The sequence below is a fragment of the Phocoena phocoena genome, chromosome 7 (genome assembly GCF_963924675.1).
Source record: "Phocoena phocoena chromosome 7, mPhoPho1.1, whole genome shotgun sequence".
NCBI lineage: Eukaryota > Metazoa > Chordata > Mammalia > Artiodactyla > Phocoenidae > Phocoena > Phocoena phocoena.
In genome coordinates, this window is record NC_089225.1 from 53280638 (window position 1) to 53305866 (window position 25229).

General features: G+C 42.5%; 1 protein-coding gene across 1 annotated transcript in view; it reads left to right on the forward strand.

The window, feature by feature from the left end:
- Nucleotides 1-25229, forward strand: part of MYO3B (myosin IIIB) — a 408816-nt gene that overhangs the window by 195785 nt on the left and 187802 nt on the right. Inside the window, exons 15-24 of the mRNA XM_065880146.1 lie at nucleotides 1101-1184; nucleotides 2229-2431; nucleotides 7050-7148; nucleotides 7468-7582; nucleotides 14515-14641; nucleotides 15439-15649; nucleotides 16447-16594; nucleotides 17976-18129; nucleotides 19349-19437; nucleotides 21205-21334. Coding sequence (XP_065736218.1) covers nucleotides 1101-1184; nucleotides 2229-2431; nucleotides 7050-7148; nucleotides 7468-7582; nucleotides 14515-14641; nucleotides 15439-15649; nucleotides 16447-16594; nucleotides 17976-18129; nucleotides 19349-19437; nucleotides 21205-21334 — 1360 coding nt within the window. The remainder of the gene's footprint in view (nucleotides 1-1100; nucleotides 1185-2228; nucleotides 2432-7049; nucleotides 7149-7467; nucleotides 7583-14514; nucleotides 14642-15438; nucleotides 15650-16446; nucleotides 16595-17975; nucleotides 18130-19348; nucleotides 19438-21204; nucleotides 21335-25229) is intronic.

The following is a 25229-nucleotide window of genomic DNA, read 5'->3' on the forward strand; positions in this document are numbered from 1 at the left end:
TGCATAGGACAAGATACAGGGAGGAAAGTGGTGTAAAGCTTCCACGCGTTATCCTCCCAGGCCTGCGATGTATTCACACCGGAAGCTCTCAGAATCTTGTTCAAGAGTTTTTATGACTCAGTCAATCTCTGGCCCTTCTCTCCTCCCCAGAAGTTGGGGTGGCGGGGGTGAAATTTCCCACCCTCTAAATCATGTGTTTGGTCCTTTTAGTAACCAGCCCCCATCCTGAAGCTGTCTTGGGCTCCACCTTGAACCACTTGGTGAGCAGTTAGGGTTGGTTGAAAGGGACTTGTTTATGAATAACAAAGGATGCTCTCATCATTCAGGACATTCCAAGGGTTTTAGGAGCTCAGTGCCAGGAACCAGAGACAAAGACCAAATATATGTTTTTTTATTATACCACACCCACTAATCTCCTTTATATACACATAAAGAGCTCCTAGAAACAAATGGTAAAAGACCAATAATATATATTTAAAAAAAGGCAAAATATGGACTGGTCACAAAAAAAGGAAAATATGAATGACCTTAAACTTATGAAAGGATGCCCAATCTCACTCATAATAAAAGAAGTACAAATTAAAACTGTACCGAGGTATAATGTTTTGCCTATCAGACTGGCAAAAATCCAACATAGCCATTTGGTGAGGGTGCAGGAGAACAGACACTTTCATATACTGATACAGTCCTTAGGAAAGCAATTTGGTATTATCTATCAAACTTATAAATGTGTTTACCTTTTGGTCCAACAACCCCATTTCTGGGAATTTGTTCTACAAATGAACCTACATATAAATATAATGACCTACGTATCAGGTTATTCATTGCAGTATTGTTTGTAATGACATTGGGAAAATCTCAAGTATCCATCAACATGGGATGGGTTAAATAGACTATGGTACATCTGTGTAAGGGAGTGACAAACTACTGAAAAGGTTGAGGAAGCTCTCGGTGTGCTGAAATGGAAAGATTCCTAAGATATATTGCTCAGTGAAGATTTAAGGTATACAGTGGTAGATGTTATATGAAAACCATAGCTGAACACACAGGGTGTCTACTGTGCTTTGAATTCTTCACCAACACTTCATTTTCTCTGTTAGTGCATTGTCATCAGTGGAGAAAGTGGCTCTGGGAAGACGGAAAGCGCCCACCTGATAGTTCAGCATTTGACTTTCTTGGGAAAGGTATTGACGACCTGCTTTCTGTATCGTGGTTAGAGGACTGTGTATTTTCTAAATAATGGAAATACTGGATTTTATTAGGAGTTACATAGAAACATTCCATCTTTGTTATGTTCACCTCCTGATCGCTAGGTCTCTTAAGATGTCAGCATGTCCTTTACCTTTCACATAGTGAAGAAAATAATGCCAGCACCAATTTACTAGATTATTGGCAATTAATTTTTCATGTTTTCAATGTAATACAAACATTCAGCCATTAAGTAGTAAAAGTGGTTAAACATTTGGAGCAGGAGCAGGGAGCGCCACTAAGGTGATTAAAGGGTCGGAAATAGAGCTCTCTGAACAAAAGTCGAGGGAGATGGAAATTCTCGGCGTGGGGAAATGGACATCAAAGGGTTAGCTTTAAAGATACCCTAGCAGTTGCTTATACTCAGAATTAGTGTATTAGGAGACTAAGAACAAAGTTAAGAGTATTTTTTACAGATGAGGTTTATTGAATATTATGGTGAATAACTGAGAAAAGTGATGGTATCTCTCTATTTAAAATTCTTTCTGGGCTTCCCTGGTGGTGCAGTGGTCGGGGGTCCGCCTGCCAATGCAGGGGACACAGGTTCGTGCCCCCGTCCGGGAAGATCCCACATGCCGCAGAGCGGCTGGGCCTGTGAGCCATGGCCGCGGAGGCTGTGCGTCCGGAGCCTGTGCTCCGCAACGGGAGAGGCCACAACAGTGAGAGGCCCGTGTACCACCAAAAAAAAAAATTCTTTCTAAGCTCTTCAGGCATTTTATCTGTCAAGAATTTTAAGAGAAGTGTAGTTGGTTGTAAAACCTAATGACCTAATCTAGCCTCATCTGATGCTTATACATCTGGGGAAATGCTCATCGGAGAAAACAATGCTGGTGATTGATGCTAATTTCCCCAAATGGAGTTCTTCCCCCAGAGGATAGATGTGAAATCTGTGGGCTGGGTGGTGTGGGTGGACCTTGCGTGGCAGCTCTATTGAAGTAATGTTTCTGGAGGCTCCTCCTGACTGTTCTTGTTTGGCACAGGCAAATAATCAGACCTTGAGAGAGAAAATTCTGCAAGTCAACTCTCTGGTGGAAGCCTTTGGAAATGCATGCACTGCCATCAATGACAATTCCAGCCGTTTTGGAAAATATCTGGAAATGATGTTTACACCAACTGGAGCTGTGATGGGGGCAAGAATCTCTGAATATCTCCTTGAAAAATCCAGAGTTATAAAACAGGCAGCGTAGGTGCACTATTTTCTCGCTCTGGCTTTGCGCTGCAATGTAGACCGGGCGGCTTTGGGAATTTTCATGGCTCCATTCACCCTTGTTCTTAGCGTCCTTGCCCCCCATCCCCACCCCCAGCCTCCCCAAGAGCAAGGAATTATTTAAGCAGAGGATAAGTGGTGACTTCTAACCTTAAAGATGTTTACAAGCAGAGTAAAAAGGGCTGGGTGGGATTACACTGGGATAGGTATGCCTGTTCTTCCTGAGTTTGTTATACCAGGTAGAATTTAACAATATACAGTTACTTTTAAAAATCATTTAGTCCCTTAAAACTGAGCTTGTCTATCAAAAAAAAAGCACTGAGAATATTCCACATGTTCATTTTTTCCCTAGATGGAGAGAGGAAAAAACCTTTTGTTTTAAGAAGAGCAGTAGAGCAATAGTCCAATAGCATGGACTGCCCCTGGTTCAGGTGCTGGCTCTGACCTTGACTATGTGACCCTGGGTATGTCCCCTATCCTCTCTGTGCCTCCTCTGTGAAATGGAGATGCTACTAGAGCCTATCTCATGGGTTTATTGTGAAGATCAGTGAGTTTGTTTATATAAAATGACTTTAAAAAGTACGTGGGTTGGTATATGTGATCAGAGAGTTAGCCACTGTTATCACTGTTGCAGGACATCAGACTTCCTCAGGGGCATGGCTCCCTTCATGCATTAATCAGTAATTATCTGTTGAATTCCTGCTGTGTGCCAGTGCTGTGCTCTCTGTTGGAGTAGCAAGAGTGAACAAAATAGACAAGGTCCCAGTGTTCATGGGGCTTGGAGTGGATGGGGATGGAAGACGGGTGGGTGGCCAGGGTTGGGGTGACGGGGTGCCAGGGGAATCGCAGGCATTAAGCACAAAAAACCATAAATGCAGACCAAGTGTGATAAGTACCAGGAAGCAAAGTAAGGTGCTATGAAGGTAAAACAGGAGAAAGGGCAATAACCTAGTCCAGGAAGAGAGGGCTCCCTGTGTAAGAGACGTTGAATCTGAGGATCACTAAGAGTGAGCCAACAAGATGAGATGGGGACAGGAGTGGGAGGAGGGAGAGAGGAGCAAAGACAAGGCTGAGGCCAGGTCATGCAGGGCTTTGGAACCAGGCTGAGGAACCTGATTCTAAAGGCAATGATAGGAAGCCATTTGACATTTTCAAGAAGGGGAGTCTCGGAAACCAACTTGCATTTTGATATAATGAAACAATGGCTCTGGCTTCAGTGGGGCAAATGGATTGGAGGAGATGCGAGAAGTACAGTTACGCCATTGAGACCACTAGGAGGCTGGTTTCAAATCCATGTGAGCGGGAACGTTAGCCTGCGCTGAGGTGGTAGCAGTGGAGATGGGGATGCAGGGGAGCTGATGAATCTGAGAGATACTGTGCGGGTAGAACCCACAGGACTTGTTTTAGGTTCAGAGCCCCAGCATCTTCTTTTATCATATACCTGCAGTTTCCTCACAAAATAGGGACTGACATGAAAATTAAACAAATGTACCGAAGGCTAGAGTCAGTCATTTTAGCTTTCGTGTGGTGTCTCGATTAATTTTTATGAGGTCCCTACTTCTTTCTTCCCAAATTAGGGTGATATTAAAGTTTAGAGAGCTACCTCTGAGAGAATGGAAATTATAGTTTTCTGTGTTCAAATGTAAAGTGGTCTTTTATAAGGAAAATGTGAGGAGGGTTCCAGTCACAGCTATGTCACTTATTAATATAACTATCCTTATACCTTACTTTCCTCATATGCAAAAAGGGCATGATAAAGCCAACCTCACAGGGCTGTTATGAGACTTAAATGAGATGATATGTGATTTTTACCAAATATAGAATCTGAAACATAATTGGTACCTAATAAACCATAACTTATTATTATTATTAAATTTAGTCAATATGATAGCACTAATGGATAAAATAGACTGAAGACATTGGATGAGAAGATGGGACCTGTGCAAGTTCTGTTTGTCTGACCTTTCTGGTCCTGTCCTCCTCCAGCACATAGTAGGATTCTCCTTGGAACCCTGTGGCTGGATATGGTCATAGGACTAGTTCTGGCAAATGAGCATTTAATGGAAAGACCCTCCAGAGTGCTGGCAAAGTGCAAGATGGTGGCTGCTCCATCAGCTCGGGCCCAGTGACTCTGATGAGCAACCCCCCCACCCCCTGCACCGTGACCCTCAGTAGACAAGTACTCTGAGCAAGAAGTAAGACTTTATTGAGTTAAGCCACTAAGATCTTGGGATGTTTGTTACTGCAACCAGATGGATGTCGGTAGGCAAAGCTTGGAAGAATTGAGCGCTAGAAGTATCTGCAAAAATCTATAGGAAGGTAGGACCACGATGGGTCAGCCCATGCCTGCACTTCTACCAGAGGCGGAAGAACGACTGGCATTCATGCAGGGCATACCAGTTCATGAGGCCCTGTAAAGGCCTTCCCGTCTCAGTGAATGGTGCCGCCATCACCAGATACTCAAGGTAGAAAACTGGGAGGCAGCCTCCAGGTCCCTTTCCCTCACCACCCTCATTCATTCTATCTGGACAGTCTTTTAGTTGTTTTTCCAAAACATATCTTTAAGCTTACCCTTGTTCTCCATCATCCCTGCCATTACCCTGTCCCAGTCACTCACTGTCTCACCAGATCCTCCTAATTGGTCTCCTTGCATCCATCTTAACTTCTTACAGTCTAGTCACACACTTACAGTTTAAGACACCTCAAAGAATTCTAATTGCATAATCAACAAAATCCTCATTATGGCCTGACAAGGCCTTGTGTGGCCTGACCCTGCCCACCTGCCCACCCGGTTCTCACCAGCCTTCTTTTGTTCTACATGGATATCATGCTCAGAGCCTTTTCGTATACGCTGCTCCCTCTCTTGGGGATGCTCTCCCCCTTCTCTCTGTAGCTCCTCCCAGTCCCTTCTCATGCTTCACAGTTTGATTTTAGTGTTATTTCCTTCCAGAGTCCTTCCCTTGACTTGACACAAGTGGCCCTCACCCCCCAGCATTGTTCATCTCAGTCTCTTGTTTGTTTCTTTCAAAGCCCTCATCACCAGTTTCCTCATTGATTCATCTGACTCCATCACTAGAAGGAAGCTCCAGAGGGCGTGAATCCTCTGAGTCCTGTATCCCTGGCACCTAGTGCAGTGCCTGCCATGCTTGGCACTCAATAAGCTTATTAGTTGAGTGAACAAATGGGTGAAAAATGGCAAGTAGAGACATCTAGAACACAGGGCAGAGCTAAGAATGTATCAGAAGAGCTTGGACAGGATGAACAACCAGAGGAAGAGTAGGATATCCAGGAGATGCTGAAGAAAAGAGTGGGGCCCTTGTCACAGATAGGGACAAGGAGTAGAAGGAAGACAGGTTTCTTCCACAGAGCTACGTTGGCCAAGGTGAGGATTTGAGAAAATCCTGGGGCATCAACAGGAGAGAATGACCTCCTCCAAAGGAGAGAAAGGGATGTAGAGCAGGGCTTTTCAAACTATCTTTGCTGAAAGACTAGCTTTTCCAAAAAATATTGGGTTGGGCTTCCCTGTTGGCGCAGTAGTTGAGAGTCCGCCTGCCGATGCAGGGGACATGGGTTCGTGCCCCGGTCCGGGAGGATCCCACATGCTGCGGAGCGGCTGGGCCCTTGAGCCATGGCCGCTGAGCCTGCGCGTCTGGAGCCTGTGCTCCGCAACGGGAGAGGCCACAGCAGTGAGAGGCCCGCGTACCGCAAAAAATGTATATATATATATTGGGTTGGCCCAAAAATTTGTTTGGGTTTTTCCTTAAGATGTTACGGAAAAAATCCAAACGAACTTTTGGGCCACCCCAATGGTAGTTCACAATCTATTGTGAACCAATACCTTCGTAAAATGTAATTGAAATGTATTATCAGGAAAATTATCATACTCTTAGATGTCATAGCAATATCACTTACTATAAAATGTCTAGACATAGACTTTCTAGTTCCTTGTCTTATCATAGTTGACAGCAATCCACAGACCATACTGAGAGCAGCACCCATCCGAAAGAACCCTGGCCAGGGTGGCCTAAAAGAGGGTGCATAGCAGGAGACCAGGGGACGGATGCAAGCCATTTTGAATCATATTTGAGAGAATACAAGTTTGAGAGAGTAGTCACCTCTCTTCTGCAACCAATTCCCCTCCCTAACTTGCTGTACACCTGGCTAGCTGCTTCCTGTCTTGGGCTTCAGTAAAGTAGGGAGTTTGGCTGATCTCTCTAAGCTGGACATTACTGTCCCTGAAGCAACATGGGCTACAAACAGAAGACGAGTGGCACAGACATGTAGTCATTTGTTCTGGAAAGCTCTCTAAACATATGTAACCTGAGCTATTACCTATAAATGTTCCATTCTCTAAAACCTCCTTCTGCATATAGTAAACATAAGTGTGTTTAATAGTGTGACATTGTGGCAATTACTATACTAATCCTATCACTATTGCTATTCTGTAATTGGGAAGTAGCATATTTAATTGCCTGTAAATGCAAATTTGCTACAGAATAATATTTTGCACAGAAAGGAAACTATATAAATTACTTGGAGTGGGGAAGCCCAGAATATATTGTTAGTAATGTCCCTTTCCTTTTTTTTTTTCCAGGGGAGAGAAAAACTTTCACATATTTTACTATATTTATGCTGGCCTTTATCACCAAAAGAAACTTTCTGAGTTCAGACTTCCTGAGGAAAAGCCTCCTAGGTAAGTGTCGGGGGTTTTAGTTGTTAATTTTTAATGAATCTACAATTAGCAATGGACAAAACTTGGAAATAGTGTGGTTCTCCTAACTGGACACTCAGTCCCTTTAGCTGAAATGCCCACATGAGATGGCAGGAACTACATCTCCCTCTGCATTTTCTAGAAAGTTCAAAAACTCAATTGCAACCATTTTACTCAGCATGTGCACCATTATTTTATCACTGTAAGGGAATGCCCTTGCAAAGAAGGAGCCCAATGATGCCCTGGTATTTGGGGTGCCATTTCCAAGTCAGTGCTCATTCTGTTTGGTCATACTCTGTAGGTACATAGCTGATGAAACTGGAAGGGTGATGCACGACATAACTTCCAAGGAGTCTTACAGAAGACAGTTTGAAGCAATTCAGCATTGCTTCAGGATTATAGGGTTCACTGACAAGGTAAGTGATTGTCAGCGGAGAAAGAAACTCAAGTGTTAATATTCTTGGGTGAATGTGAGTGAAGATATGAATGTTCTAACTTGGGGCTGGACACTTGCTTTTCAAATGCCACGGTCTTGCTGCTCAAAAGTGTGATGCGTGGATGAGAAACATTGTCATTACACAAGACTTGTTAGAAATGCAGACTCTCAGATCCAACTAAGAACAGCAGAATCAGAATCTCCATTTTAATAAGATGCGAGGTGAACATTAAAATATAAGTACCCTTGTAAGTGCCACGTGCCTGTGAATTGTTGTCACTGTCATCAGTTCACGCCAGCTGTGGTAACAAACACCTGAACAATGCTGCCCTTTTCTGAGTTGGGGTTGTTCCAGCCGTTAGAGCGAATTGTGTAATAGGAGTATAGGAATATGTAGGTCACCCCCAAGCCACAGGAGTATATTTATGCAAGTAGTTCCTTGTGCCCCCAAACAAATTAATTTAAACCTTTTCAGCTTTCTTGCAGTCACTTCCTTCTCCACGGCACACAGCTGCACACTATTAGCCATAGCGCTGAGTACTGTACTACCCGTATCATACTAGATACAGGCTGTCTCTATTAAATATATGCCAGTGACAGAAAATATTTATCACTCTAGGCTCAAATATTACTCTGTGGTACGTTTATGTCATAGTTTCTGGGCTTCTTGCCATCAATTTTGTAAAACATACAGATTCTTTTGCTTTTCCAACAAAGGAGGTGAATGATTAGGAGGTAAGTGAGAGTGTTTAAATCTTCAGGGATTAGATTACAAGACACTTGAGTTACCCTGGGACAGCCACTCTGGATAAAGGATTGCTTTTGTAATCTATTGAGTTTGGCCAGCCCTTTCCTCCCCAGCACGGTTGATTTTAGTCATAAAAATACTTTTCTTCTTTCTAGCCAGCTGTTAATTTTCTCTGTCAGCCTCCCATAGACTTTAAACTGACAGACAGTGGAAAATCCCAAGAGTCAGATACAAATAGAAATATATTTCCCTTGGCTCCTTAGAGGAGAGCAACTAAACAGGTTCCAGCGTTGTTAAAGGACCTTTATGGTTATTAATTTATAGAGCTGGTTGTTATCAAAGGTGCATCACCAGAAAAGTCAAAGTTCAGTGGAGATGGCAGTAGAGCCATTTAAAGTCACCTGGGTCGTGCCCAAGTGTTTCGGGACATACTTTCTTGAAAGGGTACAGGAACAGTAGAGAAGTCAGTCATAGGGTTAATAATATTTTGCATTCCATAAGTACAATCATGGTTGCAGAATACTGTGGAGAGATTGGTACTAGCTCTAAAGGAAAGGCTATAATATCAGCCCTGTCCAATGATAGAAATGTGCTGCAAATAATAATAAAACAGATGCTGTTTTAAGATAACAAAATTAAAAATGTTAAGTATGTATCCTTGAAGTAAGCCATCCCTAACCCCTATGGGAAAAAAAGTCTAGTAGAAATGAATGAATGGCTGCATAAATAGATATGAAAATAAAGAAACATAAAAGGTGGTAAACATTTTAAATTTGTGCCTGGTCTGGACTGTTAAATGAATAACCAGACTGGAATTATATGTATATGTGTAGGTATTCACCATGTCCACTGTTAATTCATACTGGAAATAAACACAATTTATGTCAGTTAGCAGCCCTGGAAATGGAAAGAAGAGTCTAGATCTTATCTTTCTTATCCTTAATTCTTTGGTTATATCTCTGTCTGTATCTCTATAGACAAACCATTTTGCTGAATTGACTCAGTTTGCTTTATGTTTGTAAACTCAAAGTAGTTTGACTAAATTCAGAAAGATTCAGTTGACTGTAGTCAGGCAGTAGATGCTAAATAGCTGATGTAACAGAATTTCTCTTAAGTTTTTCTGAGGGACATTTCTAGACAGAGCTTGAATGAGCTGGTCAATTTAATAAAAATTATGGATGGTCCGTATCCTTTCTTATAATGTCACTGATTCAGATGCCCTTCAGTTTTTCCAAAACCCTCAGAGCTCCTGGACTCAAGAGCATGAATTGAGTTCTGGGACACCAGCCAAAAGTATCTGAAAGAACCCTTGACCCTACATTTATTGTAAAGAAACTTCACTGGTGGAAGGAATCTTCCAATAACAATGAAGTCCCTCATGGGGGTGGGGGGTTATACTTAAAACCCTATGATAAAGATCAGTGCTTTTCTACTCTTTGTTTGTTTGGGTTTTTGTTTGTTTGTTTTTTCCTTAACATCTTTGTTGGAGTATAATTGCTTTACAATGTTGTGTTAGTTGCTGCTGTATAACAAAGTGAATCAGCTATACATATACATATATCCCCATATCCCCTCCCTCTTGCATCTCCCTCCCACCCTCCCTATTCCATCTACTCTTATTTTTGGATTAAACTATACTGTTTTTATTTAATATTATGCTTGTCTTGCTGGTATATGAATTATCATAACATATTAAATAAATTGAGTTTTAAGTATGTTTATGTTTAATACTACATGAAGAATTTTTGGCAGGTTATCTGTGATGGTCAAGATTGGACATTTACTGCAGATCACTTGATGAAGAGGTCAGGGAGAAGGCTTTGCGATTAGGGCAAATTTTTTTCCTTTTCTTCAAAACAGATTATGAATTGGGAGAGTACTGCTGAGGATAGACTGAGGGTTATATGTTAAAATGTTAATTGGGGGTGTTGAGGATTTCAAGTGTCTTAAAGACAATAGGACTTACCATTGACTTTAAAAACAAAAAAACCTTTATTGATGTATGATTGACATGCCAAAAATTTTTTTTCTAAACCAACTACTGACTTGCAAGTTACAAATGTTGTGAGCCTCTGAAAAGGGAACTGAGTAAAGGCATGGGAATAGAGCCTGTAAGGGAGAAGGCCCTTCAGCTGGGCCTAATGCAGTGCTTTGGGCAAAACTGGTGAAAAACTCAAGACGTTAAAAAAGAAGCACGGAAAAGAGAGACTGAGAGGGCAAGTAAATTCCTAGGGATACCAGAGACACAACTGCCATGAGATGCCCATGAACCCAGCCAGAGGTAATTTCCTTAAATCGGCTCCAGGCTAACAGAGAAAACCAGGATTCTTCTCAACTTTCCACTTAGCCTCAACTCTATGGAGAGAATACCTATCTCAGTGAAAGAAGTATCTTCTGAGAAAAAGAGAGAAGAAGCCAAGACCATACATCCTGCATGGGGCTTTGGTGGAGAAATGCTTCCCCACTTTTGCTGATTGGTGGTGAGACTGAATTCACACTCATCAACAGTGAATTGGGAAACCTAATTGGAGGAGTTGTTAGACTTCTTAATACATTTTCCTGTCTTGAGTGAAGTGATTCCATTTTATCATATAGAAAGTTGGAAATTGGTAAGAAATAAAAAGAGAGCAGCTTAGCAAGATTCTATAGGAAAGGCAGGGTTACCAGGAAAGGCTTCATAGCTAGAGATGAGGCAAGAGAAAATGAGCAAGGTAAGGAAGGTGAAAAATCCTTCCCAGGCTGGCTATGCGGGGAAGAGAAGAGACATTGGATTAAGTATTAGGGAGGGAGGAATAACCCCACAGATGGACATACTACTGATTGAACTCTACCCTTATATGAGTAATGTTTTGACCTGAACACAGGAGTGGATGTAGGTTCCTAGGCCAGAAAAGAACTAACTAGCCCAAGAATGGGACTAAAGAGTCAAGTGGAAATAACCTGGAAATGGAGCAGGGGAGCACTGTAAGGCTGATACCTCCGTAATGAGGTGATGAGCGTTGGTCACCCCTTCTGGAGTTCCCTTCTCTGAACCAAGGAAGGAGACCCGATCTGCGGTTAACTTCAGTCTTTTGCACACTGCTTGAACCCCAAAATTTTTGCTGAAGGTTATAGGTAGTTCTCCTCTTTGAAAGAGGAAATCTGAGCATTATGCTGGAAAGAATATTGTCAAAGACACAAAAGGTGAGGGTGTGGTCTTTGACTGTCATTTCCTTTGGGGATGGTCACCCCAGTGGTGAAATGCCTAGAAGCCTTATTTTGGGAGGTTTCATAGCTTGTATAGTTATACATGGTGTGTGTGTGTGTGTGTGTGTGTGTGTGTGTGTGTGTATGTTTTAATTAGAAGAGATACTTTTTTCCTTAAGTATATTGAGAGTTTTAGATAAGCTCTTTTTCAATGCATTTTTTTAAATTAATTAATTTATTTTTGACTGTGTTGGGTGTTTGTTGCTATGTGCGGGCTTTCTCTAGTTGCGGTTAGCGGGAGCTACCCTTCGTTGCTGTGCGCGGGCTTCTCATTGCAGTGGCTTCTCCTGTTGTGGAGCACGCGCTCTAGGCACGCAGGCTCAGTAGTTGTGGCTCGCGGGCTCTAGAGTGCAGGCTCAGTAGCTGTGGTGCATGGACTTAGTTGCTCCGCGGCATGTGAGATCTTCCCAGACCAGGGCCCAAACCCGTGTCCCCTTCATTGGCAGACGGATTCTTAACCACTGTGCCACCTGGGAAGCCCTAGATAAGCTCTTGAGATAACTGTGTATAGAAATGACAGATATAGAACTCACTGCTGTGGAGTCTCTGTTTTACTGTCAGGGATCTGCTTCTGTGGGGAGTTGCTGGATGCATTCTGTAAGCCTCACACTGTATTGATCAAGGTAATGAGGTGCTGTCATGTTAAATCCATGCTAGTCCCAGAAAACCTGTTTGGTAGGTGTTCTCCTTAGCCACTTTTAAGTTGTGTGATTAAAACAGTGATTCTTGAAGTCAGGAACATGACATCTTGCCTTTGATTTAGGAGTTTGAAGAACAGTATTTTTCTATAGTGGAAGCCCAGTTTAAAATTCTCATTTGTGGGCTTCCCTGGTGGCGCAGTGGTTGAGAGTCCGCCTGCCGATGCAGGGGACAGGGGTTCGTGCCCCGGTCCGGGAAGATACCACATGCCACAGAGCGGCTAGGCCCGTGAACCATGGCCGCTGAGCCTGCGCGTCCGGAGCCTGTGCTCCGCAACGGGAGAGGCCACAGCAGTGAGAGGCCTGTGTACCGCAAAAAAAAAAAAAAAAAAAAAAAAAAAAAATTTTCATTTGTCTTTGTAGCATTGTCGTGTATCCAGCAGATGTCACTGTTACAGTCCGTGTTCAGCTTTTTGGCTTTACTGAGCATTGTTTGCAGGAAAGCTCGATTTGGAGACAATGCTTTATCAATGGTCTGATGACAGTTCCTATTAGTTTGCTGCTATGTATAGTACTAAATCAAGTTCCCTGCCAGAGTATTTTTTGTGGAAGTACTTTTCTCTATCTATAAGCATAATATGCAGAAATTTCCTGGCTATATATTTCATTTCTCACCTACAGGAAATGCAAATATTTAAATAAATAATTGTACTTTATTTATTTATTTTACCATTAATGATACTCATGTATTCCACTTTCAGTATAAAAGAGGACTTAGAGCAGCTGAACTTTTTTTACCCCCATCACTTCTGTTTTTACCAAACGTGTGGAGTTTTCTTCCCCACACCAACCAATTCTCCTACAATTCAATCCAATTCTGACACTGTCTGACCTGGAGTTAGCTTCTGATCGCACAAGTTAGGGACTTTGTCCCACAAGACTGCCCCCACTTCAGGTACGAGTTGCAATTCCCATGTTCTCATATTTCTGATGGACTGGCTGTAAATTGGGAGTTCCCAAGACCTCCCCCTCCTCAGGTTCAATAATTTGATAGAAGGACTCACAGAACTCAGGAAAATGGTTTACTTACTATTACTGGTTTATTATAAAGGATACAACTCAGGAACAGACAAATGGAAGAGATGCATAGGGCAAGGTATTGGGAGAGGGGACACCACCTCCTTTTACCACCTTCCTGTGTTTGCCAACCCAGAAGTGCTCCAAGCCTCGTCAATTAGGGATTTTAGTGGAGGCTCCATTACATACGCATGACTGATCAAGCCATTGCCTACTGAGGATTAACTCCATCTCCAGCCAGTATCCCCTCCTTGAGGTGCGGGGTTCCATTAAAAGTTCCAACCCTTGAATCACTCCGTTGGTGCCTCTGGCAACCAGCCCTTCCCCCACCTATCCTCCAAGAGTCACCTCATTAGCACAGACTCAAGTGTGGTTGAAAGGGGCTTATCGTGAATAACAAAGAACACCCTTCTCAACCCTATCACTCAGAAAATTCCTGGAGTTTTAGAAACTCTTGTGCCAGAAATGGGTATGAAGACCAAATATATATTGGGCTGGCCAGAAAGTTCATAAAAACCCGAATGAACTTTTTGGCCAACCCAATATTATTATATTAAAACACCACAGATAATTTCTAGTGAGTCTTTCAAAAGATTTTCTGACCTCATTCATGACTATGTACTCCATAATTCAACTTCGAATGTTCTAGTGAAACATCAGTGAATGCCCTGCCAACTATTTCATAAAAGCTATATTCAGAAGAGGTTAAGGAAATATATCCACTCTTGTTTTGAAGAAAGAACCATACCTGAATTTGGGAGCTGGTATTAGTTAGGGTGAAAGGCTAAAAGTGGCTGAAAGAACAAAGAAGATCAGTTCTATCTAATGTAAGCATTCCAAGGCAAGAGTTTCAGGTTGTACAACATCACTGTTCCATCAGGTCATCGGTCTCAGGCACCCTAATCAGTGGTGCGGTTGAGGCTGGGTTGCTGGGAGCTCCATCCAGCAATGACGGACAAAATGCTTGGAGGAGGCAGGCTCCATTCTGTAAGGCAGGCCTGGAAATGGCCCGCGTTGCTCTGCTTGCTCCTTTCTTAAGAATTTAGTTACGTGGCTTAACTGCAAGGGAGGCTTGGAAAATCTTTTGTGTGCCCAGGAGAAGGGGGAGGATGGACGTTGGTGGACAGCTAGCAGTTTGCACCACAGCACAAGTGATCTAATTGACTGGCAGTGACCAAACATGGTTCTTGATGTCCTTCTCAGGAGGTGCGCTCGGTGTACAGAATTTTGGCTGGGATTTTGAATATTGGAAACATTGAGTTTGCAGCGATTTCCTCTCAACATCAAACTGATAAAAGTGAGGTGCCCAACGCAGAAGCCTTGGAAAATGGTAATTATTTGACGCCTGTGCACTGTGTGGCTAAAGTACACGTTTCTTTTACTTTGGGAGTTTTTCAAGACTCTGAAACATGGTGTTTTGTTGCTGGTCGTTCAACTGGCTCTGGGTGTTTTCACTAACCAGTATTTCCCAGAGGCTGTCTTGTAGAACATCAGTGTTCTTTTCATAAGTGGCAAATAGATGTTCTTCAGAAAAGAGTTCCATGCCAGGTAACTCTGGGCAGTGATTCTCACCAGTGGCTGCTTTTGAAAATCATCTACAAATTTTTGAAAAAAGTACGAGAGGTTGGACCTCACTCTAAATTCGCTGAATCAGCGTCTGCGGGGGACAGAGTTGGCACCTGTTTATTTTTAAAGTTCCACAGGTAATAATGGTGGCACAAGGAATGAGAACCCTGAGTTAGAAAAACACTGATTTAAATAAACACCTTTTGTGTTAAACTGTGGCACTTTTTATGGTCTTTAGTATACTAATGTGCTTTGTGATTCTCTAAGAGCAGACGGTACTCTCCAGCAACTGCTCCAACTTATTTGGCCAAAGACCACCTCCTTCCGCATTTTCTTCATCTAACATGTGTGAAGAGTGTTCAGAACAGTTTGGGAGGTATTGCATCAGTCTGGGTGCTTCTTGGGGTTAAGGACCCGGTTTGTTTATCCTTGGCCCTGAAGTGCTGAGGATGGGCCTGGCATGTAGGTGTTGAGTAAATACTGGCTAGATGAGTGGATGGATGGGTGGATGGATAGATGGATGTCTGCATTCTCCGGCATCATCCTTACCCTCTCTTCTAGCTGCCTCGGTTCTCTGTATCAGCCCTGAAGAGCTCCAGGAGGCCCTCACCTCACACTGCGTGGTCACCCGGGGTGAGACCATCATCCGCGCCAACACTGTCGACAGGGCCTTGGATGTCCGAGATGCCATGTCCAAAGCCCTGTATGGGAGGCTTTTCAGCTGGATCGTAAATCGCATCAATACACTCCTGCAGCCAGACAAAAACTTACGGTAAGTTCCCCAGGAGAGCAGAGGCCTTGGGGAGAGTTGTCATTCAGTGTCTCTTAGAGATTGCAAGAGGAAGCATTTGGTTCTCTCTTGGGTTTTCTTTCGTGAAGATCTCAGGCCATCTCCTTTAAAAGGTGCAGTGTTTATACCCGAGAGGCTCATGATTGACGGAGCCATTACGGTGCAGTGTTCAAGAGAACAGTCTTGGCTGGGAGCTGGGAAAACTGGGTTTGCATCCAAGCTTCACAGCTTCATCAGTGCATGTTCTAGGCTGTAGTTTTCTCATCTGTACAATGAGTATAATATCCTCATCATAGTGTTGCTTTTAGCATCAACTAAGACATTTCATGAAAAGTGTTTAAAGCACAGTATCTCACAGTATTATTACTACTACAGCTTTTTCTTTGCTGAGCATTAGTGGCTTCTAGATTGTGGAAGAATTGACAACATCAAACTCTAGAGTCTTCTTCCAACTAAGCTTTGTGTGTGAGAAAGTAGAAGAATAAATGAGCAGCAGCTCCAGCGCCTTCAAACAGAGTGGTTCCTCTTTAATCTCTTTATAAATGGAGCTTCTGAGGAAGGTTTGAAAGGATCTTGCTGCTTTAAAACAAGAAGTTGGAAGTACTGTTGAAAAACTCAAGGAGCCAATGGTTTAACACACAGTTTCTCCCCCGAAGGTGGCAGGATGCCGATTTCCCTGAGTGGCTACATGTGTTGACAAAATGCAGGCACGTATATTCTCACTGTCCTGAGATGGCTGTTTCCTCCCCTAAAAGGTTTTATTCTTCTCTCTCATGCAGTACTTCAGACGGTGGTATGAACGTGGGGATCTTGGATATTTTTGGATTCGAGAACTTTCAGAGAAATTCATTTGAGCAGCTCTGCATAAACATCGCCAATGAGCAAATCCAATACTATTTCAATCAGCACGTCTTTGCTCTTGAGGAGGTAACAGTGAACTCTGAAGGCACTAGGGCTGGTGGGAAAGGTGCCTCAGGCTGCTCAGAGTTTGAAGCAGAAACCCTGTTAGGTTAACAAGCCAAAGACTCCAAAGAAAAACCACTGGTGACTCAGCTCTGTGCTTTGTGACCACCTAGAGGGGTGGGAGGGAGGCGCAAGAGGGAGGGGATATGGGGACATACGTGTGCATATAGCTGATTCACTTTGTTATACAGCAGAAACTAACACACCATTGTAAAGCAATTATACTCCAGTAAAGGTGTAAAAAGAAAAAAACCCCACTGGTGAGGCAGTCCTGTCAAAATAACTCAACAGTCTAAATTTAGTCTGGAAAAAAAGAGGTCTCGATTTCTATGGAAAGGTACATTTCCTCCCTTGAGTGAAGCTGGTGACAAGCCAATTATTTAAATGTTGTTTCCAAACTGATTCATGTGCATTGCTCAGAATGCTACCTTCTCTTCTGCTTTATTTAACTAAAAATATCTATGATCATGTCCGAAATGACTCGGGATGATCTTGAACTCAGGACACAGGTTCCTGTGGTTCTTAACTCCCAAACTGCCCATCCCCATCCCCTCTTTTGCACACCAGACCCCACAAGAAGTGGTTGCGTATCTTCAGGGAGGAATAAGAGATGTTCTTGATTTTCTCAAAATGGAAATCTTTCCCCTGTTTAATGGTAAATAAAGCAGGATGTGGAGCTAGTGGACCCAAAGGCTAGGGGCCCTTCTCCACCACCACATCCTGTACCCCAACCCCAAGACTCTCCTGTATGAAGAGGGATTATGTAGTTGCACAAACTGAACGTTCTGACCAAGCTCCTTGTTTTAATACAGGAGCAAGGACACACAAACTACTATGATTAGATAAACACAAAGACATGGACTAAAAGTACCAGTATTGGTTTTATCGCTGGAACTGGATAAATCTGTATCGCACTCTTCTCCCTGCTCACTTGTACAAAACTAGACCTTATTTCAGTCCAGTTTCCTTCCGTTTATCTTCCTGGGATATCTGGAGTTTTTCTAGCTTTTTAGTCTGAGATGATTCCTTTGCAGAATCCTTTGCAGAAGATAGAAATCTGCTTTCTTCCTGGTTTAAACCTTACTTGTCACTAAAATAAAACATTTTCAGCTTCCCTTCCTTTCTACATCAGTTTCTTAATTCTGAGTCCCCAGGTCAGTGTTTGGGAGACAGAGAGCCATCCCTTCTCTCGCCACCTTCACCTGCCTACTGCAGAAGAGCCCTGTCCTACTCACATAATAAAATACACCCTGTTCAGTGTTGCCAGACACAGAAAAGTGCAGGCAAACTGGTGGTACCTAGGCCAGTTTTGGGCTGGAGAGATTCACAATCCGTTTCCTTCCAGATGGAGTATCAGAATGAGGGCATTGACGTGACACCCGTGGAGTATGAGGACAATCGCCCCCTCTTGGATATGTTCCTCCAGAAGCCTCTGGGACTGCTTGCACTTCTGGATGAGGAAAGTAGGTTTCCCCAAGCAACGGACCAGACCCTGGTTGGTAGGTACCTTTTGTAAAAGGCATATACGTGCAGAAGAGAACTTGGCTACTGGGCTCACGTCGTCAAATGAATGTGGTTTAAGGAATCTTTCCTGTGTATTTTGGCTACCCGGTGATTGTGAAAATATAGACCCTGCTTTTAATGAATTGGAATGTTCAGAACATGTCCTGGTAGAATTTGACGGCAAACCTGTCACCATCTCTCAGACCTTGCTCACTTTCCTATTTCTGCAAATGGAAATACCTTTACCCTATGTCAATATCATTTTTTCCACCTTCTGCTCCCTTATTTCCCATAACCAGTACTTGATTCCCCTCCTTTCTCATGTCCTTCTCTCGTATCTCCACCTGGACGCCCAGCCATCTCTAGTCCAAGTTTGTACGGAAGCCCCTGCTGGTCTCCTGGGTTCCAGGCTCATATTCTCCCCCTCTACCCTGGACATCCCAGCTGATTTAGTCTTCCTAAAGCTACCTTTTCATTAGGTTACCATTATCTATGAAGTGACAGTAAAACACCTCCTTCTGGCATTCAAGGCCCTCTGTGCTTTACCCCTATACCTATTGACCTACTCCTCCTCCTTTGTGAATCTTCAGTGTTGCACATGGTCCTGTCTCTCACTTACATTGTGAGATCCTTGGGCAACAAAGCCCCAACCCTTGCATCCCTTTACTAGTTAGCACAGTTCCTCACACAGAGTAGTAGGTCGTCAGTCACAACAAAAGCAAAACTATTTGTAGAGGGAGGAACACGAAGTTGCAAGCCTTTTTCCCAGATGGAAAATTGATCTGTGGGAGAGATTCACTTCTAGGAGTTGAGATTGTCACCCTCAAGTGACTTCCTTATATTTATAAAATTGTCACAAGTTGCCAAGAGGAGTATAAACCAGGGTTATTTGCCTTCCATGGAATATCTTCATAGCTCTAAAGCTAATTAGCTGGTCTCCTGGTGGCATCAGTGTTCATCCTAGGAGTTCTCAGAGCAGAGCATGATACCGTAGGGAACAGCCTGACACTAAAGACAACATGAAACAAGTAAATGAGAACTCAGTTGTAAATGCCCATCACATGGGGGAATCTTTCTCCATCACTGAACATACAAGAATAATATCAGGCTACTCTGAAATTCCTTATTCTGGGTCATCATGGTTCGAGGAGCACACTTTTGTCTGAAGGACCAAATAGTTCACGTTGTAACTTTTAAACATGAAAATCCACACAGATAAATTTGAAGATAATCTCCGATGCAAATACGTCTGGAGGCCCAAAGGAATGGAGCTGTGCTTTGGCATTCAGCACTTTGCTGGAAAGGTGAGACACGTCAGTTATTAAACCTGAACTTGACAAGGGGTAAGTGTCAACCGTACCCTGTCTGTGGCCTCATGAAATTGCTTGCAGATTCCTTTCTCCTTTTAATTCTTCTTGAATACCGAATCATAATTCCCAAACTTTCTCAGTGGTGTTGCTCACAGAAAGTAGCCTCTGGCAAAGAAGCACTTTCTCGCTGGGGTGGCCCACAGAGCTGCCATCTGCTTCTCACCTGAGGTTTGGCCTAGAAGTGACAGCTCTCCAGAGAGAAAACATATTACAGCGTTTGCAGCGTTTAGTGGTGAATGTTCACGTTCAAAAGTCATTTGGAGGGAAAAAAAAAAAAAGTCATTTGGAGATGTGTAGGTAATGGAGGAGGGTTAATATCACAGTGGGACTCAATTTCTAGCACTTCGTAGCCCAAGTGTGTGTCTACAGGGCACCAAAAATGTCTAGATGAAAAGGAGAAAGAAAAAAAAAAACTCCATCATCCAGATGTTAAGCTTTTACAACATTAACTGAAATTTCCATTTTTCACCCATTATGCCTGAGTCTCAATTTCAAGTTCCTGAAGCGAATTAGTGAGTGATTGAGGAAATTCTTTCCCCCTGTAGCCAACAATTCATTGCGCACGTTACTCTCAGAGGAGCGGCGTGAATTATGGCTAATTGGTTCTCGCAGGGTCTGCTGAGGCCCTGGGTCCAGAAAATGGATAGAAGCTCACTAAAAGTATTTCTGATGATTTTGTTGATTTGAGACTTACTGAAATTATTTTTCATGTTCACATCATGGCATGGAAATTAATTTTGCCTGACTGGAGATTGGTTAAAAGGCAGTCTAATACAAGTGAAGAGGTGGTTCTTCCCTCCACATAATACATCATGGTATCTATTTTGGATCTTTGCTAGAAATTGCAATCCAGTTTTCGCAATTTCTTAAAAACTTAATTTACCTTAGCATTGAAGCCCGACTGTGTATGACATCTACCCTGATCCCCGCGTCCCCCTTCTTCTCTGCTCTTCTGCCTTCCATTCCTGTCCCTTTTCTCACACCTCTCTTCCCATCTCTCTGTCCTTTTTCACCTATTTCCTACCCACCCCTCTTCTTCCCTCTTTCTCCCTCTTGTCCTTTCTTGACTTTAAAGGAAAAATAGGATCCTTTTCCTTCTGGGCTCTGTGTCTTTTCCTGAATTCACTTGTCACTCAACACTTATTTCATTGGAACATCCCTTAAAATTGCACTGACCTGGATCCCCTCTGTCCTGAGAACAGAGAACTGCTCAGAATCCCTGAGCCATCACTTGGTGCCACGAGAACCTTGGGAAGAGTGAGGGTGCAGTGGTTGTGAGCATGGAGCCAACCTGCCCAGGTTGAGATACCTGCCCACCGCTGGTGACACATGTGACCATGGCACATTATTCAGCCTCTCTCTAAGCCTCTGTTTGCCCACAGTAAAATAGAGATAATAACAGTGTTAACCTCATAGGATGGGTGCTTCCCATATTGTGAGTGCCCGATACAATTATTCTGATGTGATATATCTTTGACAGGACTCTTCTTCCAAGAATAATTGAACAAGACGTTAAGATAAACTGGCCTCTCAAAAATTACAATTTTCCTCCCTTATATAGTGGTCTGGGTTTAAAAGCATGGCTATGTCAAGATGAATTCTATACAGAGGTTGATTAATTACTGACCTCGGACAGTGTGCCCGTGTTGCCAGTGATGGGGTTGGTATTGGCTCACTTGTGCTTTACTATTCGTGTTGCAGGTATTATATGATGCTTCTGGGGTTCTTGAGAAAAACAGAGACACTCTCCCTGCCGATGTGGTTGTCGTACTGAGGACATCGGAAAACCAGCTTCTTCAGCAACTCTTCTCAATCCCTTTGACCAAAACAGGTACTTGGAACCTCCCTGACAGCCCTGAAATCTGATGCTTTTACAAGCTCTGCTGGGGTTTTCCATTTCGTGTCTAAATCCTGCCAGGGCTGCACTACTAACATTTTGAACTTTGAGCAGGTATAAAAGTCTATTCAGCTAAGTTCAAGAAAAGGAAAGTGATTGTTTCTTTTGCATCTAATTGCACAGCATCAGCCTATATATACATGTGTACACACACACACACACACACACACACACACACACTTTCTATAACATCACCTCTTAGACTTCTCATTTTCCCTGCCTGCTTCCTTCATTCTTCCATTTATAAAAACGTATTTTGGGAATTCCCTGGCAGTCCCGTGGTTAGGACTCCACACTTCCACTGCAGATGGCACAGGGTTGATCCCAGGTCAGGGAACTAAGATCCTGCAAGACACACAGTGCATCCAATAAAAAATAAATAAATAAAGCAGATGTTATTATCAGTTTATGCTAAACACTCTAGGATGATCTCAGTTTACCTAGAATTATTGGGAAGATTATTTCTATTTATGTATTATTTCAAGTAATGGGACTGGGGCCAATCAAAGTCATCCAATCATGGGGTCCTCAGAGGTCAGCTGGTCCAACTTCCCACCTAGTCATCGACCCCAGCCCACTGCTCTCCTAACCTACTTGGAACAGGTCTGTCTCTGGCCTATATACACAGCCTTTGTCTACTTACAGTCAGCCTCTGTGTAGTTGCTCGGTCAGTCCTCATGCAGGAGCAGGAAGCTAGAGCCAAAAAATGGAGCATCCTGGTCTTTGCTGTTTCACCAAGTAGATTCTAATTGGGTCAAGCTCCTTTGATTTCTCTGGGATTCTTCTGCCTTTGGCTGGGCAGCAGACTCAATCTTCCCATAGCGCTCCTCTCAAGGGCTTTATGTTTTTGAGGCTATGCCTGGAAACAGCTGCAGATATGCTTTTAAGAAAGGAGGCAGAGAAACCTCTGTATCATTGTTCATAATTTCTTTTTCTTTCCACATCCCTCGTGAAATTATTGGCAGTGTGTCTGGCATGGGGCCTCTGCAAGCTAAAAGAGTGTGGTTGCCAGGCCTGAATTTTACCAGCGTGCAGAGGAATGAAGAGCTTGCTTAAGAAAAAAGTCATAATCTACGTTTTTTTCATCTTTACTTTGAAACCATGTTCTTAACTTTTTTCAAACATGCTCCTTTAAATGAAAATAGTAGAGTGCCCATCAGAAGGCTGCCCTCCAGCTTCTTCTCCAGACCTCCATTGGGCACAGCCAGGGTTTGATTCATTATCAACTTCTGGGAGAGTGGGCAGCTGTGGGCACAGCTGTGGCTCCCTCACCAGACACTCAGGTGTATCAACTCACTAGGTAACTTGTGCAGAAGCAAAGACACGGCCATTTTTGATAGGAGATGTCCTCTTTGAAATAAAATATATCCAAGTGACTTGTTAGCTAGCATTTATACCCTCCCATAAATATGAGTAATGACTTGTCAAATCTGTTCACAACTTCGGAATTTCTAATTTTTCAACCTTTGGCAAAATAAAAACAAGTTCACAGTCTAGGCCACTGGGTGGCGCTGTGCAAGAGGTCAGGCTGAGCAGCCAGCCTGCTGTTGCCCCTGATAACCTAAAAGCCAGGGAGGAAGAACAAAGAGGTAGCCTCCCCTTCTTATTTTTGCTTTTCTCTGAAAGAACTTTCCTCCTGTCTTATAACTCTTTCTACATTTGCCTTAAAACTGCACCCCACATGACCTGGAGGAAACAAAGGTGAAAACTAAGACTAGAACAAACATGTTTTCCAGACAAGCTTCCTTGTATTCCTGAGTTGTATATTATGCATAATAATTTCTTTTGAGATCCTTAACTTTCTCTTCTCCACTATATTTTTGAGTATAATTAAGAAGCCACGAATACACATCAAAACTAGTAAGCATAATTCTGTTTTCTTCTTCTGAAATTATTCATGGAAAAATGCCTTCAATCAACAAACATTTATAGAAGAGCTGCTAATAATAAGGCACTGTATAGGCAGTAAAGGGGATTATACAGATAAAGAAAATGTGGCTTTGCCCTAAAAGCAACTGGAACTTTTTAAAAAAAATACTTAATTTTATTTATTTTTTTATACAGCAGGTTCTTATTAGTCATCAGTTTTATACACATCACTGTATACATGTCAATCCCAATCGCCCAATTCATCCCACCCCCACCCCCACCCCCCCGCGGCTTTCCCCCCTTGGTGTCCATACGTTTGTTCTCTACATCTGTGTCTCAACTTCTGCCCTGCAAACTGGTTCATCTGTACCATTTTTCTAGGTTCCACATACATGCATTAACATATGATATTTGTTTTTTTCTTTCTGACTTACTTCATTCTGTATGACAGTCTCTAGATCCATCTACCTCTCAACAAATGACCCAATTTCGTTCCTTTTTATGGCTGATAATATTCCATTGTATATGTGTACCACGTCTTTTTCCATTCATCTGTTGATGGACATTTAGGTTGCTTCCATGATCTGGCTATTGTAAATAGTGCTGCAATGAACATTGGGGTGCATGTGTCTTTTTGAATTATGGTTTTCTTTGGGTATATGCCCAGTAGTGGGATTGCTGGATCATATGGTAATTCTATTTTTAGTTTTTAAGGAACCTCCATACTGTTCTCCATAGCGGCTGTATCAGTTTACATTCCCACCAACAGTGCAAGAGGGTTCCCTTTTCTCCACACCCTCTCCAGCATTTGTTGTTTGTAGATTTTCTGATGATGCCCATTCTAACTGGTGTGAGGTGATAACTTGTAGTTTTGATTTGCATTTCTCTAATAATTAGTGATGTTGAGCAGCTTTTCATGTGCTTCTTGGCCATCTGTATGTCTTCTTTGGAGAAATGTCTATTTAGGTCTTCTGCCCATTTTTGGATTGGGTTGTTTGTTTCTCTACTATTGAGCTGGATGAGTTGTTTATATATTTTGGAGATTAATCCTTTGTCCATGGATTCGTTTGCAAATATTTTCTCCCATTCTGAGGGTTGTCTTTTTGTCTTGTTTATGGTTTCCTTTGCTGTGCAAAAGCTTTAAGTTTCATTAGGTCCCATTTGTTTATTTTTGGTTTTATTTCCGTTACTCTAGGAGGTGGATCAAAAAAGATCTTGCTGTGATTTATGTCAAAGAGTGTTCTTCCTATGTTTTCCTCTAAGAGTTCTATAGTGTCTGGCCTTACATTTAGGTCTCAAATCCATTTTGAGTTTATTTTTGTGTATGGTGTTAGGAAGTGTTCTAATTTAACTCTTTTACATGTAGCTGTCCAGTTTTCCCAGCACCACTTATTGAAGAGACTGTCCTTTCTCCATTGTATATCCTTGCCTCCTTTGTCATAGATTAGTTGACCGTAGGTGCGTGGGTTTATCTCTGGGCTTTCTATCTTGTTCCATTGATGTATGTTTCTGTTTTTGTGCCACTACCATATTGTCTTGATGACTGTAGCTTTGTAGTGTAGTCTGAAGTCAGGGCGTCTGATTCCTCCAGATCCGTTTTTTTCCTTCAAGACTGCTTTGGCTACTCGGGGTCTTTTGTGTCTCCATACAAATTTTAAGATTTTTTGTCCTAGTTCTGTAAAAAATGCCATTGGTAGTTTGATAGGGATTGCATTGAATCTGTAGAATGCTTTGGGTAGTATAGTCATTTTCACAGTGTTGATTCTTCCAATCCAAGAACATGGTATATCTCTCCATCTGTTGGTATCATCTCTAATTTCTTTCATCAGTGTCTTATAGTTTTCTGCATACAGGTCTTTTGTCTCCCTAGGTAGGTTTGTTCCTAGGTATTTTATTCATTTTGTTGCAAAGGTAAATGGGAGTGTTTCCTTAATTTCTCTTTCAGATTTTTTATCATTAG